The sequence below is a fragment of the Propithecus coquereli genome, unplaced genomic scaffold, assembly GCF_000956105.1.
Source record: "Propithecus coquereli isolate 6110/MARCELLA unplaced genomic scaffold, Pcoq_1.0 Scaffold155, whole genome shotgun sequence".
Lineage (NCBI taxonomy): Eukaryota > Metazoa > Chordata > Mammalia > Primates > Indriidae > Propithecus > Propithecus coquereli.
In genome coordinates, this window is record NW_012139969.1 from 1,236,154 (window position 1) to 1,253,288 (window position 17,135).

A 17,135-nucleotide genomic window follows, 5' to 3' on the forward strand; every position below is an offset into this window, starting at 1 on the left:
ATTTGCCCAGGTAGGATAAGGCTTTAGCTGCATTGATCAACCTCCTCATTTTCTTATACTCATTTTTTTCTTTTTGCTTTCCTTAGTTCTTGAATTAAGTACTTGAGGAGAGTCCAATCAAAAATAGTCCCTCCTCAATATTTTAGCTAACCCCGATTTCTGAGCAAACACAATCCAATTTTAGCCATGCAGAACTTTTTCAGTCATTTAAAATATGTACTTCCTCTATAAGAGTTCAGTGGAAATTCCCCTCCTCAAACTGATTCTATGAATGACTGGTAGACGAACCCCACCACTGCATGTTGAGGGCGTACCAGGAACCCAATTTAGTAGTTCCCAAGAACCCAGCTTTTGGAGGGGGTCACCGTTTGGTTCCTGGTACACCCCCATAGGTTAAGTCCGCCACGAGGAGCACAAAACAGGCTGACTTCACCCGAGGGATGCCGTTTTTATGAGGGCTGCGGGGAACCGCTGGGGCGTGTCCGAAGAGGCGTTTGGGAAAGGGCATTTCTAAAGGGAAGGGTCGGAGCGGGAAGGGATCCAGGGTCCGCCACCCTCCAGCAGCGGGCGTTCGCACAACCCGGCAGAAACGACGGACTTCCTATGCTTCTTGGGAGAGCGTGGGAATCACGCAGCTGTTTATCAATTTGAAAAGCCCACACCAGGCCTCCCTCTCCCGACTTGCGACCCTGAAGACTGACAAGAAATACAGCCATCCCTAGTGAAGCCCTCGCGCCGGGTATTTCAAACGGCCCAGGAACCACGCCCTCTCCGGAACCGGAAGCGTTGCAACTAGCGCCCCTTGCTGGCTGGCGCTTTATAAGGAGGTGGGGGGGGGGGCCCGCAGCGGGAACTGCAACTCCCAGAATGCAGCGCGGGGCTTCCGGTTTCCGGCGAGCGGGCCAGAGTGAGTGTTTACAACCGGCGGCTCTGCGGCCGGGTTCCTTCCGCGGGACGGGTGAGGGCGCTGGGCCCCGGGCAAGCGCGGATTCGTTGTGTGTAGCTAGTTAACTAGTCCTACGGGAGCGATGGGGTCGTCACCAGGCAGTGTCCCTGCCCCACAACTAGCTGTCTGTGACCTTGGGCTTTACCTTTCTGAGTCTTGGTTCCCGTATCTGTAAACTGCGAATGATAATGTCTGCCTCAGGGAACAGTTGTGAGGATTAAGTGAGATATGATATATTAAAAAGACCTATTCCTTCCTTTGTCATAAACTTGGAGGTGGAAGGTACTTTGAGGATGCTTTAAGGCCAGCTAGGCAGCCTCACAGCCTTTTCTTTCCTCTTCCCTACAAGAGGCCTCTTGGGAAGCGATGACGACTCTAACAAGAACTTGTCTTGCTTTGCATGATTCTTCCACCCACAGAGTTTCTGATTTATTTTCTGGGCATTCATATGTGCTAGGCATGAGGACAACAGAGGTGAAAATTCTAGTCTTTGCTTTCAGGGCCTTCAAGAATTGAGTTGGAAGAAGAGGCTGAGACGTAGATAGGTATTTGCCCCAAAGGGATGTGGGAACAACAGAGGAAAGAGAGGAGACCTAGGTGCTTGAATTTGGGTTGGTCTTGGTAGGAGATTGCCAAGAGGCCAAAAAGGGAAGAGAAATTACATGCAGAGTTAGCAGATGAGCAGAGATGTAAAATGGGGGAGCACTTTGTTATGAATGGAGGCTTAGTGGGGTGTACTTACATGTTGTGGAGGCCCAGTGGGGCAGGGCTCTGTTGGGGAAGAAAGCTGGCAGGGGGCAGAATGTTAGTGATTTTTGAAGCCAGGCTATGAGGTTTAGACTTACTCATATAGATGGTTTGGAGCCGTTGAAGAAGTTCTAAGCAGAGAAGTAACTTAATCAGATCTGTGTTTTAGAATGAGTTAGGTGACAGCATAGACCTTTGATAGGGAGAGACAAGAGGCAGGGAACTTGTTATAAAGCTGTTGTAATAGTTCAAGCAAAACTAGAAGAAGAAAATTAGAAATAAGGAGTGTACAGAAGGGAGAGAGTTGGATGATCTCATTTGAATCTCACAACATTGCTATTAGGTTGGATGGTGTTTTTATGTCCATTTTAAAGATGCAGAAACTGAGGCCTAAAGAGCTGTCTATCAGGATGAGTAAAGAGAGATCCCCAGATTCTAGTTCTGGCCTCCTAATGCTGCACCCTCTGCTTCTCTAACAGCGTTACACTGCTTTGTCTCTCATTAAACCCTTTGGTGGGTGGGGGTGGAGTAGGGTGGTGGTCTGTACCTTAACCACTGAGGCTTTGTTCTTTTATAGGGAGAAAGAGAGAGCGCGAAAGAGAGAGGATGTCTCTCTCAGACTGGCACCTGGCGGTGAAGCTGGCTGACCAGCCACTTGCTCCAAAGTCTATTCTTCGGTTACCAGAGACAGAACTGGGAGAATACTCGCTAGGGGGCTATAGTATTTCATTTCTGAAGCAGCTTATTGCTGGCAAACTCCAGGAGTCTGTTCCAGACCCTGAGCTGATTGGTGAGTCTCTCTGGACTGGGGTTGGGCTGCTGCTCTTATCTCTTTTGGGGGAGGTTACTTCTGGAATTACAAGAATAAATTAAGGGCTTGGGATTTGTTGCCTCTTAATGTTAACACTCCAGGGAAGTAAGTGTTACATAAATATTATAGAAACACAAATCATATAATAAAACTATTGGTTGCTATTTCAGTCATGCATTATACAGAACTACTTTATCACAAAGTTCTTTAACCATGACATTGTTGAATTCTTTCTGTGAAAGAGCAGAAATTGGGGTGGGCTAGGGAAGGAGGAGTTGGTCAGGGGAGGCTCCTCGGTATATGGCTTTTGAGGTAGGTTTTAAGGGATGATTAGAAGGATTTTTGTTTGGTTGATTAGAACAAAGACATTAAAAAAGAAAATGAAGATGGCAAGGGCAGTCCAGGTGGAAGAAGGAGGAACTTAAATATAACATAATAAAAGGTAATTTATAATAGCTAAGGAATCTGGTTGACGGAAAGGTGTTTTTAGTCATACCTGGATTAGGTTAATCCTTTTTGGTGGTTGAATTTTTCCATTTATTTAAATCGAACAGTCTCTGCAATGTTAAGCTCCAGAGCTTTTCTGTGGATAGGTTCTGTATAAATCCATTTTATGAGTTTGTACTTGCTGACAATTGTTTTTAAAATGTATTTATTATGTAGTATCTTTTAAAGCATATATCATTCTCCAGCTATCTGTCCAATCAAAATAAGGTTCTCAGGGGACAGAAACCACCTAAATTGTTTTGAGGAGCAAAATATAAATGAACAATTCTTTTTTTAGATCTGATCTACTGTGGCCGGAAGCTAAAAGATGACCAGACCCTTGACTTCTATGGCATTCAACCTGGGTCCACAGTTCATGTTTTGCGCAAGTCCTGGCCCGAACCTGATCAGAAAGCTGGTGAGTGAGGGGTGGCCCTTAGCCAGGCAGAGTTTCTATGGTATCTATAAGGGAAGGGCCTGTGTGTTAAAGCAATGGCCTGAGTAGAACAGAGGGGTGATTTACTGAGCTGATGATAGGAGATGTCTTTATTACTTACTGTATAAGACCATATTGAGGCCAGGCATGGTGGCTCACATCTGTAATCCTAGCACTCTGGGAGGCCGAGGCGGGCGGATCGTTTGAACTCAGGAGTTCGAGACCAGCCTGAGCAAGAGCGAGACCCCCTTTCTACTAAAAAAAATAGAAAGAAATTGGCTGGACAACTAAAAATACATATATAAAAAATTAGCTGGGCATGGTGGCACATGCCTGTAGTCCCAGCTACTCAGGAGTCTGAGGCAGGAGGATTGCTTGAGCGCAGGAGTTGGAGGTTGCTGTGAGCTAGGATGATGCCATGGCACTCTAGCCCAGGCAACAGAGTGAGACTCTGTCTCCAAAAAAAAAAAAAAGACCATATTGATAAGCAGGGTCCTGTCTACGGCCATGCCACTCTGAATGCACCCAATCTTGTCTGGTAAGCAGAGTCCAATTTTGACTTTTTGCTGCCAACACAACTAAGGAAGGGGGATTTGTTTCTCTGCTTTCTAAGTTAATTAGCCACTGTTTTCTAGTGGGATAGGGAGTGTGTCTACTTAAACTCCTTTAGGTTAACAGTTTATTTCTCAGTGAACTTTGTATCCTTTTGTTATTGTTGTATTTGTTTTCATTAGAAAAAAAGCTGGAAACTTCTGGCACTTCTCTAATGCTACATATTGTTCTCTTGCTAACAAATCTTCCTGCAAACTGCCTCAGGTGGTGATTTGTTCAGTCAGCTAACTACTCCTGCTATACTGGTAATTTACTTTCTTGAAAATATTTGAACAGTATTAAAATAGCTCTTGGAAAAAGTATACAAAGCCTCAAATGCCTTTTTGATTTATTAATGGAAGGTGCTGCTTAGAATTCATAATTTAAATTTTGCATGTGTGTTTTACAAGCCTCCCCAAGGATAAAGCTAAGCTGTGTAACAGAGAGTAGCTTTGTTAAACTGGCAGATTTACATATTTTTATAATGTTTGTGATTGCTGTGACTAGTTATCAGCTTGAAATTTACCCTTTTATCAATTCTAAACATTAAGGACAAAAACATCTTATTTTGTATGCTAACGGGAAGTGAGAAAGAAAGGGAGCCCCCTGACATCTAGGGGGTTGCCTGGCACTCACAGCCAGGCCTTGGAGTCCCTTTGTGGAATGCAAACAATTGTACAGATCACAGCATCAGACAAGGTCACTCTGAGACTGTCATGGATGGAAACAAAAACAAGATTCTTATAATTTCTAAACAGAGACAAAAACCTGAGCATTGTCTAAGGCACAGAAGTGACCAAATATCCCTCTATCCCAGCTGATAAGAGTGACTGCTACTGCTTTAATAATTACAGTGTTCACCTTGCTCTACTTTTTGTTCCTTCTAGATAAGGATTATTAAGATACCCAATTATAGAATCTCCCCCACTTCCCGACAGTATCCAATACAGAGTAAAGCCTCATTTCTTTAAACTTATCCCGTGAATCACCCAGCCAAAACCCAAATCCTATACTAAGTCCTTTTTAATATCCTCTTATTGAGACACCCCATGATTCCCTGTGGTGTGCATTCTCTCTGTACTGAGCAGTAAACCCAACTTATTCAAATACGGGCCCTTTGGCTGGATGGCATTGACAGAAGGAAAATAACATTTGTGGCTTCCGTGAGCCAGATTTTTTTCCCTTTTATACCTCATTTAATCATTACAGGGGCTCTGCAGCATTAACATATCTTAGATGAAGAAAAAGGGTTAGGAAGGTATTTATTCAAGGTCACCTGCTTAGGAAGGGAATGCAAGAGCTGGGATATGGACCTGGGTTTTCTTGGCTCTAGAGCCCATGTTCTTCCCATGGGGCTGGCTGCTTTTCACCTGGAAAGGGTGAGCTTAGCTCAGAGATGTTAGAGACAACCATTACTTTTAGCCGATTAGATATGAAGAGTCATTTTCCTCCTACCTTCTGCCTGGAGATTTATTTTTGAAACAAATGGACTTTTTATTGGGAGGTGAAAGCAAACTTTTAGATCTGTGAAGAAATTGTTTTGTGACAGTATTTTAGATATTTTCTACTTGAGTGCTTGTCTTCCAAAAGGAAGCACATTTCTTATTCTCCCACTAGATTAGACCCTGTAGGAGGAGAACCCATTAGTCCCTCCCTTCCCACCTGGATCCCTTTGGTGGTTCTTTATGGAGATGATAGATCCCTTCAGGACGTCACCTTAGCTTGCTATTTGAGCAGGAATGTGTACCCCAAGCTCTGGCCACAAAGAACTACTTGCTGTTCCTTCAAAGCCCTGTGTTCTTTTATTCTCCCGTGTCTTTGCATATGTGCAAAAGGCTTGGACTACCTTTACCCCCCAGTAAATATCTGCCCTACTTTTCATACCTCTCTCAAATGGTCTCCTCTGGGAGACAGCTCTGTGTCCTAGCCCTCCCTCTCAGTGATAGCTGTCTGCCTCTGTGTTCCTAGCATCCTAGCTTGGATCCACATCTCTGCTGAGGTCCTCAGCATGGTATTAATATTTTGTAATTGTGTGTTTGATGTAGTCTCATTTCTCCTACTGCTGTAAGAGTTTCTTGATGGCAAGGATTCTTATTTTTCACATTCCTGTGCCTTGCCCAAAGCCGCGGCAGAATACATGCTTAGTACATGTTCGTTGAATGAATAAATTAGGTAATTTACTTAAGATAAATATTTTTCAAAAGAGGAAAATCATAATCAGAACTATAGGTAAGGGTGTGGCTGCCACACTGAACCCCAGTGGCGCTATTCACCTTGCTTTGGGAGTGGCGTCCCTGGAACTGGGCAGTACCCAGTCTGCACGGTCAGTGTCGCAGTCCTAGATGAGGATAACTACACTTTAAAAAGTGTGTCCTAGGGTGAATTTCCTACCTACTTCCCCTCCTGTTAACCACATTTCTTCTTCACTTGTAAAATGGGCTGATGTCCTAAATAGTAGAATAACCAAGTAAACTAATACAACTGCTAACCTTTCCCATATGTTTGAATCATAATGTCCAAAGATTACTTGCTGTTGGGCATGTGCTGAAAATTTGCTAAGAGCTTTAGAAGTACAGTGTGTTTTCTTGGTCCTTGGTGTTTTTTTTAAGATTCAAAATACTATTACAGAAACCTGAAAGAAAATATCAAAGTGACAATTACCCGGATCCTGTAATCCTACCTAAGTGCTGTCTTCCTGTTGTTCCCTCCAGCCTTGGACCAGGTGCACACGGACACATTTTACGTAGTTTTACCAGAGAATGCATATACAACTTTGTGTTCTGTTTCTTTCTCTTAACATTGTGTCAGCATAGCTCTATATTGTTAAGATGGCTTGGGGCACACTTACTTTATTTTTTAAAATCTGCATGTCTATTTTATTTCCATTAGAAAAATACCATCTATATAAAATTTTGTTCCACTTTCTTCTCCTTGACCTCTGCCATTCAAATTTAAATACTTTAATTTTACTCAAGTAAAAGAAGAATCACACATCTGACGTGAGAACTAAATATTTCACATCATTCATTTAGTTTGAATTAGGTGTGCTCTTGATTATTTCTCAGGCACAGTAACTCATTTTTCCTACCTGTTATTTCCCTTTACTTTTATTTATTTGAGTAATTGTGTATTGTACATCAAAATATGGGTGTACATAAGTGTAATTTATAACATCAGTAACTGGATTCATTAATTGTCAATTCATGTTCAACTACCCTTATTATATGATATTTCCATAATAACCAGGTACTTTAGTCAAACTTACGCTATCAGCAGTTGCAAAAATTAAGATGCTGAAAGTTCCACACTAAACAAACCCTGGGCCCACTTACAGTCATGCTGTTGTGAGAGGTCCTTGGACAGCTACAGCTTCAATTGCAATTCGGTCTTCTTTGGGCAAAGCAACAACCTGCTGAGCAGCTCTAGCAGGAAAACTACTTTTGAAATACTGTTTGCAGATTTCATTGACAGTATTGAAGTCATTTATGTCAGCCAGCAAAACAGCTGTTTTTACTACATTAGTGAAGTTGGCCTGCAGCTTTCAGAATTTCACCCATTTTTTTGAGACAGAGTCTCACTCTGTTGCCCGGGCTAGAGTGCTGTGACGTCAGCCTAGCTCACAGCAACCTCCAACTCCCAGGCTCAAGCAATCCTTCTGCCTCAGCCTCCCGAGTAGCTGGGACTACAGGCATGCGCCACCATGCCCGGCTAATTTTTTCTATTTTTAGTTGTCTGGCTAATTTCTTTTTATTTTTAGTAGAGACGGGGGTCTCACTCTTGCTCAGGCTGGTCTCGAACTCCTGAGCTCAAGCAATCCTCCCGCCTCGGCCTCCCAGAGTGCTAGGATTACAGGCGTGAGCCACCGCACCCAGCCTTCACCCACGTTTTTAAGAGCTTGTTTAGCTTCTTCTGCTACCCCTCCTGGCATAAGCTGTTCCCTTGAAGGGTCCATGCCTGTCTGTCCTGAAATGTAAATGGTGCTCTCCACAAACATAGCTTGGCTATAGGGACCAGTGGCCCCTGGGGCTTTTGCAGTGCTGATCACCTTTTGATCAAGGACAGCATGGCCAACACTTCTCGCTTGTGGCGCCTCCGGGAGAAAAAGCCCCAACAGCAGCCCTGCTCACGTCTCAGCCAACTCAGCTCACTTACTGTAAATCACTGCGTAAGAATCGACCAGTTGATTAGAATATAAGAAGTCCACAGGATTCTTGCAGTGGGATGTTGATCAGAGCAATCTCTTTCATGTGGTAAGATTCCTCTCTGCTGGAACTTGAATTTGTTTGTCAGTTTTATCTGCTGAAGATGCTTACAAGGTGTGCAGTTTGCACATCTGTGGCACAAATCGGTTTTTATGAATGGGCATTCACATTCTTAGGGGGGGATGAAGGAAGGGAATGTGCAGACCAGGCCACACCTGGGCACATGCTAAAATGTTGTTGCCATGTTTGTGGCAGGGCCAGGACCTGAGCTGTGGGGTAATTCTGAGTGTCTTGCTCCCCAGAACCTGTGGACAGAGTGGCTGCCGTGAGGGAGTTCCGGGTGCTGCACACTGCCCTGCACAGCAGCTCCTCCTACAGGGAGGCGGTGAGTGTGTGCCACGGCCCCCAGCCAGGACTGCAGGAGAGGGTGTGAATGCAGGCAAGGGCTGTGGAGTGGGAGCTAGATGCCCGTTGCCGTGGCAACCAGGAGATCCTTGGGGAGTTTTTGCCACGTCTGTGGGCCTCAGTAGAGCTCTGTCTTTCCCCAAAGAGCCTGTCTCAGTCAGGCATTGTTGATTCCCTTTAATGATAATGATACAACCTCTCCAGATACTGACCTCATGGAGTGAATTTGGTGACAGCCAACGTACCGTTTCAGCTGGGCCTCCTTCTTTAACTTTGGCTGAACTGCCTGCTTACCACCCCTTGACCTCAGTGTCCTCACTGGGAAAATGGGCTGATGTCTTTCTATAGGAGAGTTGACAGGCAAAATTAATACAGCTGTGAACTTCTCAATACGTATGAATATGAAATAGTAATTGTACAGAGATTGAAAAGAACTTTTGGGACCTAGAGAAACCTTTGTTATTTGGCTCGTAATGAGAGTTTTTATTTTCGAAGCATTAGAGCTATAGACAGAGGAAAGCACCACAGAGATTGAAGGTTTACTGTAGTCTTGCATTTTTCTTTTCTTTCTTTTTTTTAATTGTTTGTTTTCCCTCCAGTCAGCCATGATCTCAGAGCAAAAAGAGGTTGATCAGTTTCTGGGGCTATTTTTCTATTGTGCTGCGGTATACGTGCAAGCACTTAGCAGGAGGAAGTCCTTCAGCAGAGTGCGGGGATTGGATGAGCGCTTTGAGCTGGTTGGAGTGCTCAGCCCTCCCCGTTTCTCCTGCAGGTCTTCAAGATGCTCAGCAATAAGGAGTCTCTGGATCAGATCATTGTGGCCACTCCAGGCCTCAGCAGTGACCCCATTGCTCTCGGTAAGTGCAGGACTGAATTTGAGAAAATAGGAGATGTTGGAAAAGGAGAAACCAGAAGAAGGCAGTTACCCTAAAGAGACTTTGACTGTCTTTTGAACAAGAGTCACTGGTCTTGTAGGAAGAGGGAGAGTAATCAAGATGTGTTTGATATACATGGTCCTCTAAGAGCTCTCAGTCCCTCAGAGAGATAATGGCCTAACATCATAAATTAGGGTAAGAGGATGCCAAATGAGGGCAACAGTTAGCCCAGATCACAGCAATCAGGGAAGATGTTCTGCACACCTTGATGAGTAAGGGAAGAACCCAGAGATCCAGGGGGCAGAGACCAGCGCATTGGTACTCAGTATGTGACGTAAGTGAGAGGAGGGGGTGTGGAGGGCAGGGGAACATCCCCACTGGAGCAAGATAGAGAATACTTGGGTTGTGTCGCTTGGTGCTTTGCTTCCTCTACTTCCCATGAGGTTTATGGTCCTATGTCCCTGTTGAGCCTGTTGCTCTGAGGCCTAAAGTATCTTCTCCCTCCTGGAACTGACCAGATTTCCATTCTCTGAGGTGAGCCCTGTTCTCTTCCAGGGGTTCTTCAGGACAAGGACCTCTTCTCTGTCTTTGCTGATCCCAACATGCTTGATACGTAAGTGTAACTGTTGTATTAGAATCCCTCATCTCTCCTCACGTGGTCAGAACAGAAGCCTAATTGTCACCCTGGCTGGAATCTGCTCTTGGAGGCTATCTGCAGTCTGTCAGCAAGTCTGCCTTCTCACAATGTGAGGAGGTGAGAAAGGGCAAGGGCAGGGACGCACAAAGAGCGTCAGGAGGATGCAGGATTCTGAGGGAGAGGGCTTTGCCTGCCAGGTTCAGTTTAGGTTTTGTTCAGTAGATATTAGGGAACCTAATACCTTTGAAGGGTTTTAAGCTGAGGGAAGGAGAAGCAGGCATACAGCTTCATAAAATGCTAGACCTGGAAAGGACATGTCCCCTTATTTTGTAAGTGAAGAAAATAGCCCCACGCTGGAAAGAGAAGGGACCTGTCCAGGGTTGCCTAGTGTAGGGGCGAAGATGCCTAGAGCAGAGGTGAGCGCTGAGCCACCGAGCTGTCTCTCTCCTATCATGCCTTGCCTGAGCGAAGGTCAAGAGTCCGCAGCAGAGCCCAGGAACTGAAGGCCTTGCTGCTGAGGTTGGGGCAGATCCACAGGCAGAAAAAGCTTCCTGGTGGAAGATGCTGAAGACTGAGGAATCTGAGGGCAGGCACAGGTGGCTCCAGTGTTGTGAGGGGAACTCCTGCCAGAACTCCTGCCATGGGTGAGGGTACTCTTTCCTTCTTAGTCACCGTTGGGTTTCTTCCTGCCCTGTCCTAGATTGGTGCCTGCTCACCCAGCCCTGGTCAATGCCATCGTCCTGGTTCTGCACTCAGTAGCAGGCAGTGCCCCGATGCCAGGGGCTGACTCCTCTTCCCGGAGCATGCCCTCCAGCTCGTACCGGGAGATGCCAGGTGAGCCCCAGAAGATCATCAAGTAGGCCTCAGGAGCCGGCAGTGGCCCAGGGATTTGCTTTACTCAGCAGCTATGTATAGTGCTGGCAGAGGGCGTTCCTTGGGAACTCTCGGTTTGAGTCAGGAAGTGCATCTGTCCTGTAATTTTCCAAGGGGAGAGATAAAAATATGAATTTGGAGAGTAACTTGAGCTGAGAGTCTGGAGCTGCGCCTGTGCCTTTCTGTTCTTCCTCCTAAAATCTGTTCACCCTCCTCCAGGTGGCTTCCTGTTTGAAGGGCTTTCAGATGATGAGGATGACTTTCACCCAGTAAGTGGCCTGTCTGCCTGGCATTTGGGGAAGGTGGTGCTGGGAATGGGCCACTCCCTGGGACCAGGCACGCCCAAGGCTGGGAGGTGGTCATAGGCCCTTAGGAGGCCAAGACCATGTCATGCTGTTCCTTTTTCTGGATTCCTTTCTGAACCTGGGAGCTTAGAGAGTCTCCCTGAGAACTGTTTCTGGAGCAGGGTAGGGTTCATTTGTGAATTTCACAGTGCTGCTTCCCTGATTCTGGTGCCTCCCTTCTCCAGAGCACCCGGTCCACGCCCTCGAGCAGCACACCGAGCTCCCGCCCAGCTTCCCTTGGCTACAGTGGAGCTGCTGGGCCTCGGCCCATCACCCAGAGTGAGCTGGCCACTGCCCTGGCCCTGGCCAGCACTCCGGAGAGCAGCTCTCACACGCCGACTCCTGGCACCCAGGTATGGAGAGAGGGCCAGGAAGACCAAGGCCAGGCTCCTGAGGGAGAAGCTCCCTAGCAGTAGGGTAGATTTGCCTTTGCTAACCCTGGTGCTAGAATTGGCCCAAGCTGAGCCCTGGAGCCCTGGTGGGGATTCTTACTGCATCTTGGGTGACTTCCCCCTCACTTGGTTTTAGGGACCGGAAGTCCAGAGTTTAGCATAGTCCTGATTGATTCCTCCTTGTAGTTTAGAAAGAACCTCCCCTCACACAATATGCCCTTCCTCATCTCTGACAGCGGGCAGGCATCGCTGACTTAAGCATTTCTGGTGATAAGTCATTCTAGCTTTCAAGGCCATCTCTCCCAATGCTGGGGTCCTAGGCTGGGTCAGGGTCAGGGTCAGGGTCAGGGGGCTCTGAGCAGAACAGAATGAAATCTTTCCTGCCCACCTAGAGAGCTTTGTGCAATTATCTCATGGCAGGCCCTTCTTGGGAGGCAGTAGTTGGCTACCCCAGGAACACTGTGGGGTGATGTGACCGTGTGGGTATCTACTCTGATGTAGCGATGGATCTGAGGGTGACACCACCACTCATTTTTCTCTAGGGCCATTCCTCAGGGACCTCGCCAATGTCTTCTGGTGTCCAGTCAGGGACGCCCATCACTAATGATCTCTTCAGCCAAGCCCTACAGCATGCCCTGCAGGCCTCTGGGCAGCCCAGCCTTCAGGTCAGTCTTCCCACTTCCTGGTTTCCATGTGGCTTCCTGGTTACTTTGGATGCTGAGCCTTTTTCTACTCTCTGGAGGTCCTTCCCATTTGGCATGCTTCACTCTCGGAACAGTTGGAGCATGGGAGTGACAGGTGAGGAGTGTTCCTAGCAAGGGCACACTCTCGGAGTGGTCCCTGTGGTCTTCTCCTCCCTGCCCCCCATGACGGTGGCCTGACTCCCCTGACCACGTGGCTTGGATAACCCCGGCAGTTTTAGTCAAGCAGGCATTCATTCATTGAGTGAGTGATGACTGAGCATTGAGTACGCACACAACAGGCCTGGGTCAGATGCCGGGGCTAGGGTGAGCTGGTCCTCTTCCCTGCTGTGGGCACCGGGCACGTACTGACCTGGGGAGCAGCAAGGTGAGAAGCCCAGACACTTGCGATGGGGTCCTGGGTCAGGCAAAACTTCTCTGAGGAAGGGGTGTTTAAGCTGATTGTCAAAGAATTCGTTAGAGGTTAGCCAGGCAGGGAAGGGGTGTTTGAGGTAGGGAGGGGATGATTTACAGGTGGAGGCAACTATGAGGTCTGTGTGACATATCAAAACTACAAGGCTAGAATGCCATGTCCTAATGTAGAAGATCCTGAGATGGAGCCAGAGAAAGAGAGAGCAGGAGCCTGCGTGTGAGGGGCCTCGAATGCCACCCTAGAAGGATTAGACTTGGTCTAGCAGTCGCCAGGGAGCCATGGGAGGCTTTAAGGAGGGGAGTGGTCACCCTGGCAGCTAAGTGGGAGACCCAGGGGTCAGCAGTGTTTTATCGCGTGCCTCCGTGACGAGCTGCTTGCTTCACGTCTGTTTCCTTTACTCGTCACAGTAGGCCTGGGGGCGAGCCTTAGTGCTGGAACTTGTCCGAGGTCATAGAACCATGAAGTGGTAAAGACAGGGTTCAAGCTCATGTGGTTTTCACTACCCCACGAGGTCCTCGTAGATAGTGAGAACGGGAGCAGGACACGTGGACAACTGGTCTTCTCTGTTCTGTCATCCTCCGTGGCGAGATGCCCGTTTGCTTTGTTCCCTGGTTCAGGAGCACTTGCTGCTCTACCTGGCCTGCAAGATGAATCTGGGTGGATATGTGCGGGTTTGTTTTAAGCTCCCCACATCTCACCCCTCCTGGCCTCTCTGAATTTGCGTTTCTTCCCCTTCCCGCTTGCAGCTTGCATTGCCTTCTCCCTGCGGGTGAGCACGTTGTTTTCCCTGTTGCATACTTCCCTCCTGTTATGAAATAGATTAACGAAGCTATGAAAGTACTAGAAGAAAATGTGGGTGACTTTCTTTAAATCCTTATAGTAGAGAAGGCCTTTCATGGCTGCAACTCAAAATCTGGGAGCTGTTAAATAAAAGAATTATCCATTTTAAGCTTGTAAAAGTGAACATTTCTGTATGGCAAACCAAACAAAAAAAGAAGCAAAGCCTAAGGGTTAACAATAAACTGGGAAAAAAATCTGTAACACGTATAACATAAAGGTCAAAATTTCCCTGATGTGTAGAGGTTCTAGAAATTTAAGACCAATAACCCCATAGTAAAATGGGAAAAGGATGAATAAACTATTCACTGAAAAGGAAGTACACACCCTTAAACCCATGTAATTTCTAACAATCCCATTTCTAGGAATTTATCCTGGAAATGTATGTGCATGTGGAAAATGACATTTGTATGGAGTCAATCATAGCAGCATTATTTGTAATGGCAAAAGATAGGAAACAGCCCAGTTATGGTACGTTTCAGGACCTCCACGTGTTGGAATATTATACAATTATTAAGAAATGTTTTATTGGCCGGGTGCGGTGGCTCACGCCTGTAATCCTAGCTCTCTGGGAGGCCGAGGCGGGAGGATTGTTTGAGCTCAGGAGTTCGAAACCAGCCTGAGCAAGAGCGAGACCCCGTCTCTACTAAAAATAGAGAGAAATTAATTGGACAACTAAAAATACATAGAAAAAAATTAGCCAAGCATGGCGGCGCATGCCTGTAGTCCCAGCTACTCAGGAGGCTGAGGCAGAAGGATCGCTTGAGCCCAGGAGTTTGAGGTTGCTGTGAGCTAGGCTGACACCACGGCACTCACTCTAGCCCAGGCAACACAGTGAGACTCTGTGTCAAAAAAAAAAAAAAAAAAAAAAGAAATGTTTTATATACCAGCTTAGAAAGGTCTGCAGGATAGATTGATTATGTTAAAAAAAAAAAAAGAGGGTTGGGGAACAGATGTAGAATGAGGGTATAAGAAAAGGGTAAATATAAGAATATATATTTATATTTCCTCAAAGAAAATAAAATTGGTTATCTGGGGAGGGGGTAGGAGTGGATGAGAGTAAGACTTCACTGTGTATTATGTTAAAAAAACAAAACTAAAATTAGCTGGGCATGTTGGTGGGCACCTATAGTCCTAGCTACTCAGGAGGCTGAGGCAGGAGGATCATTTGAGCCCAGGAGTTTGAGGTTGCCGTGAGCTATGATGATGCCACTGCACTCTAGCCGAGGCAACAGAGCAAGAACCTGTTTCCTGTTTCAAAAACAAAAAAAGAAGCCAAACAAAACTAGTTTAAAAATTTATTCCTCTATCCCCACTTATTTTTGTGTGTGTGTATACATATAGCAAGAGAAAGAAAGTAATTTAGTCTTTTGGAATTTACACATTGAATAATTTGTGCTTTCTCTTTTTATCCTTATGTTAAGAATTTCTTTTTTTAATCATAAAACTGAATTTGTTCTCTTTACTCTTAAGCCTATCTTTTAGTCTTCCTAGAAGCCCCGTGTTCTGTGGAACTTAGCATCCGCGACTTTGCTGTAGGACTCCCATCTTCCTTTCCTTCCTCTGAAAACAGAGCTACGCGAGTCTTCATTAGGGTCCCAACTAACAGCCTCTGCCTGCTCCTGTCTCTCCACAGAGCCAGTGGCAGCCCCAGCTCCAGCAGCTGCGCGACATGGGCATCCAGGATGATGAGCTGAGCCTGAGGGCCCTGCAGGCCACCGGGGGGGACATCCAGGCGGCCCTGGAGCTCATCTTTGCCGGAGGAGCCCCATGAACTCCCCATTCCTCCCGAGTCCCTAGCATGTTGTAGAGGCTGCTGCCACAGGAGGCACCCAGGAAGGTGCCTCCATCTTTCCCCTCCCCAATATACCTGATGGTCAACTCTCCTGCTTTGTCCAGTGCTTGGCCTTTCTGGCTGATCTGAGCTGGTGGAGGCAGTGGGGCAAGCAAGCCGTGTGGGCCTTGGTGCTGTGGCATCAGGATGCAAGGCTGGTCCCTGGATGGAGGATTTTAGATCCATGTTATGAGATGCTGTGATACCCATGTTCACCTTTGGGAGAAGTTGCCAGTGGTAGCCCTTGGACTCTTGGGTGCTTTTAGGTATGGCAGCCTCAGGACATGCCCAAGGCTGGGGCAGGGTTGCTGCCCAGTCTTCAGGGTGGCTGCTGGGTTACAGCTATGGCCAGAAAAGGCCCACGCTTCTGAAATGTCCACAGCCTTGGGAGGGACTGGGTGGACTTTCACGGGGAGCCTATGGGGGCAGTTTGCCTTCCACGTCACTCCCTCTCCCAAAGGCGTCTAAAAGATTCCTTTTAGAATCTTTAGGCTGTCCCTCCCCAGCCAACTCTCACCAAGCATTTCTCGATGCCTATTCTGTAACGATGCCAGAATCCAGGTCTCAGAGCTGCGCCAGGAGGCAGGACCCTCTTCTCTGTCCTGAAAGCGTAAACACAAGAGCAGTTAAATAACAATACTGAACAACACCAACACGAACAGAGCTCAGCTTTAATATTGAAGAGGGCACCAACCCCCAAGCTGCTGCTCCATCTGCCTGTGCTCGTTCCCCCTGGCATGGCGCTCCCTGTGGCATTTCTGCGGCATCGCAGACATTTCCAAGTTGAGAAAGTACATTTCATGTGCTTTGAATTCTTTGTAAGGAAAACACTCCTTCAGCCTCCATTCATTTGGGACCTAACGTGGGCAGGAAGGAGCTCAGAGGTCTGTTCCTGCCCTGTGCCTTGGCAGACATTCCTTCCCCACCATTCCCAGTCATGGTCATCCAGCTTCCGCTTGTCTTCTCCTGGGACAAGAGGTTTACCACTTAGGGACAGCCTATCCTGTCCTTTAACTGCTCCCCAGAGCATTTGCTCCTTAGTCCCCTTTCTGCCCTAAGGAACCACTCAGAACAAGCCTACTCCCTCTCCTACACGAGCAGGGCTACAGTTACTCACGGAGAGTGGTGGTGGGTGACTCACTTGTTCCTCTGACCTGTACTGGTTTGGGTTCCCAGCATGTCCTTTTCGCTGGATGACCGCTACTTTATCAGTGATGCTCTCAAAGAGAGGTACTCAGAGGGACCCATTATTCCACATACGGCCTGAACATCACGTTGTTCTTTGCTTCCTCCAGAAAGTTTGATAAATCTCTCTGCATTTCCCGCTCAATCTGGGATTAATGTTGAGAGGTGTTTGCATTGGCAGAAAAGTTTCAAAACTCTCTGGACTTCTTGGCGCCAGCTCTCTTTGTGCCTCAGTGGTCTGCCTGGAGCCCAGCTGCCTCCCTGTGGTTTGGAGCAAAGACCAGGAAGCTCTGTGCTTGAACCCATTGTCCCTTGCTTGCCTGTGGTAGAAACAAAGGCCAGTCCATCCTCATGGGTCTGTGTTGGTCAAATGGGGCTGACACAGCCCTTCCTGTCCCCACGATACAGCCTCCCCACAGCT

General features: G+C 47.0%; 1 protein-coding gene across 2 annotated transcripts; it reads left to right on the forward strand.

Annotated features, from left to right (window-relative positions):
- Positions 1–881: 881 nt before the first annotated feature.
- On the forward strand, positions 882–15,581 carry UBL7 (ubiquitin-like 7). 2 transcript variants are annotated; one of them, XM_012640599.1, is made up of 11 exons: positions 882–1,403; positions 2,271–2,483; positions 3,289–3,408; positions 8,522–8,604; positions 9,397–9,481; positions 10,055–10,112; positions 10,837–10,970; positions 11,229–11,278; positions 11,539–11,706; positions 12,288–12,410; positions 15,332–15,581. In XM_012640599.1, exons 1-11 carry the CDS (start codon positions 1,313–1,315, stop codon positions 15,467–15,469), a joined length of 1,263 nt encoding a protein of 420 aa, XP_012496053.1. In that variant the 5' UTR covers positions 882–1,312; the 3' UTR covers positions 15,470–15,581. The 2 variants fall into 2 exon arrangements, with proteins under 2 accessions (XP_012496053.1, XP_012496054.1); XM_012640600.1 differs by having other exon boundaries at positions 888–958.
- Positions 15,582–17,135: the final 1,554 nt, after the last annotated feature.

What these genes read in the sequence shown, in the direction of transcription:
- UBL7 (XM_012640599.1), top strand. Translation starts at nt 1,313, where the DNA reads ATGACGACTCTAACAAGAACTTGTCTTGCTTTGCATGATTCTTCCACC. An exon ending in TGGGCATTCATATGTGCTAG is followed by an intron (nt 1,404 to 2,270) that starts GCATGAGGACAA and finishes GTTCTTTTATAG; the next exon opens with GGAGAAAGAGAGAGCGCGAA. An exon ending in TCCAGACCCTGAGCTGATTG is followed by an intron (nt 2,484 to 3,288) that starts GTGAGTCTCTCT and finishes TTCTTTTTTTAG; the next exon opens with ATCTGATCTACTGTGGCCGG.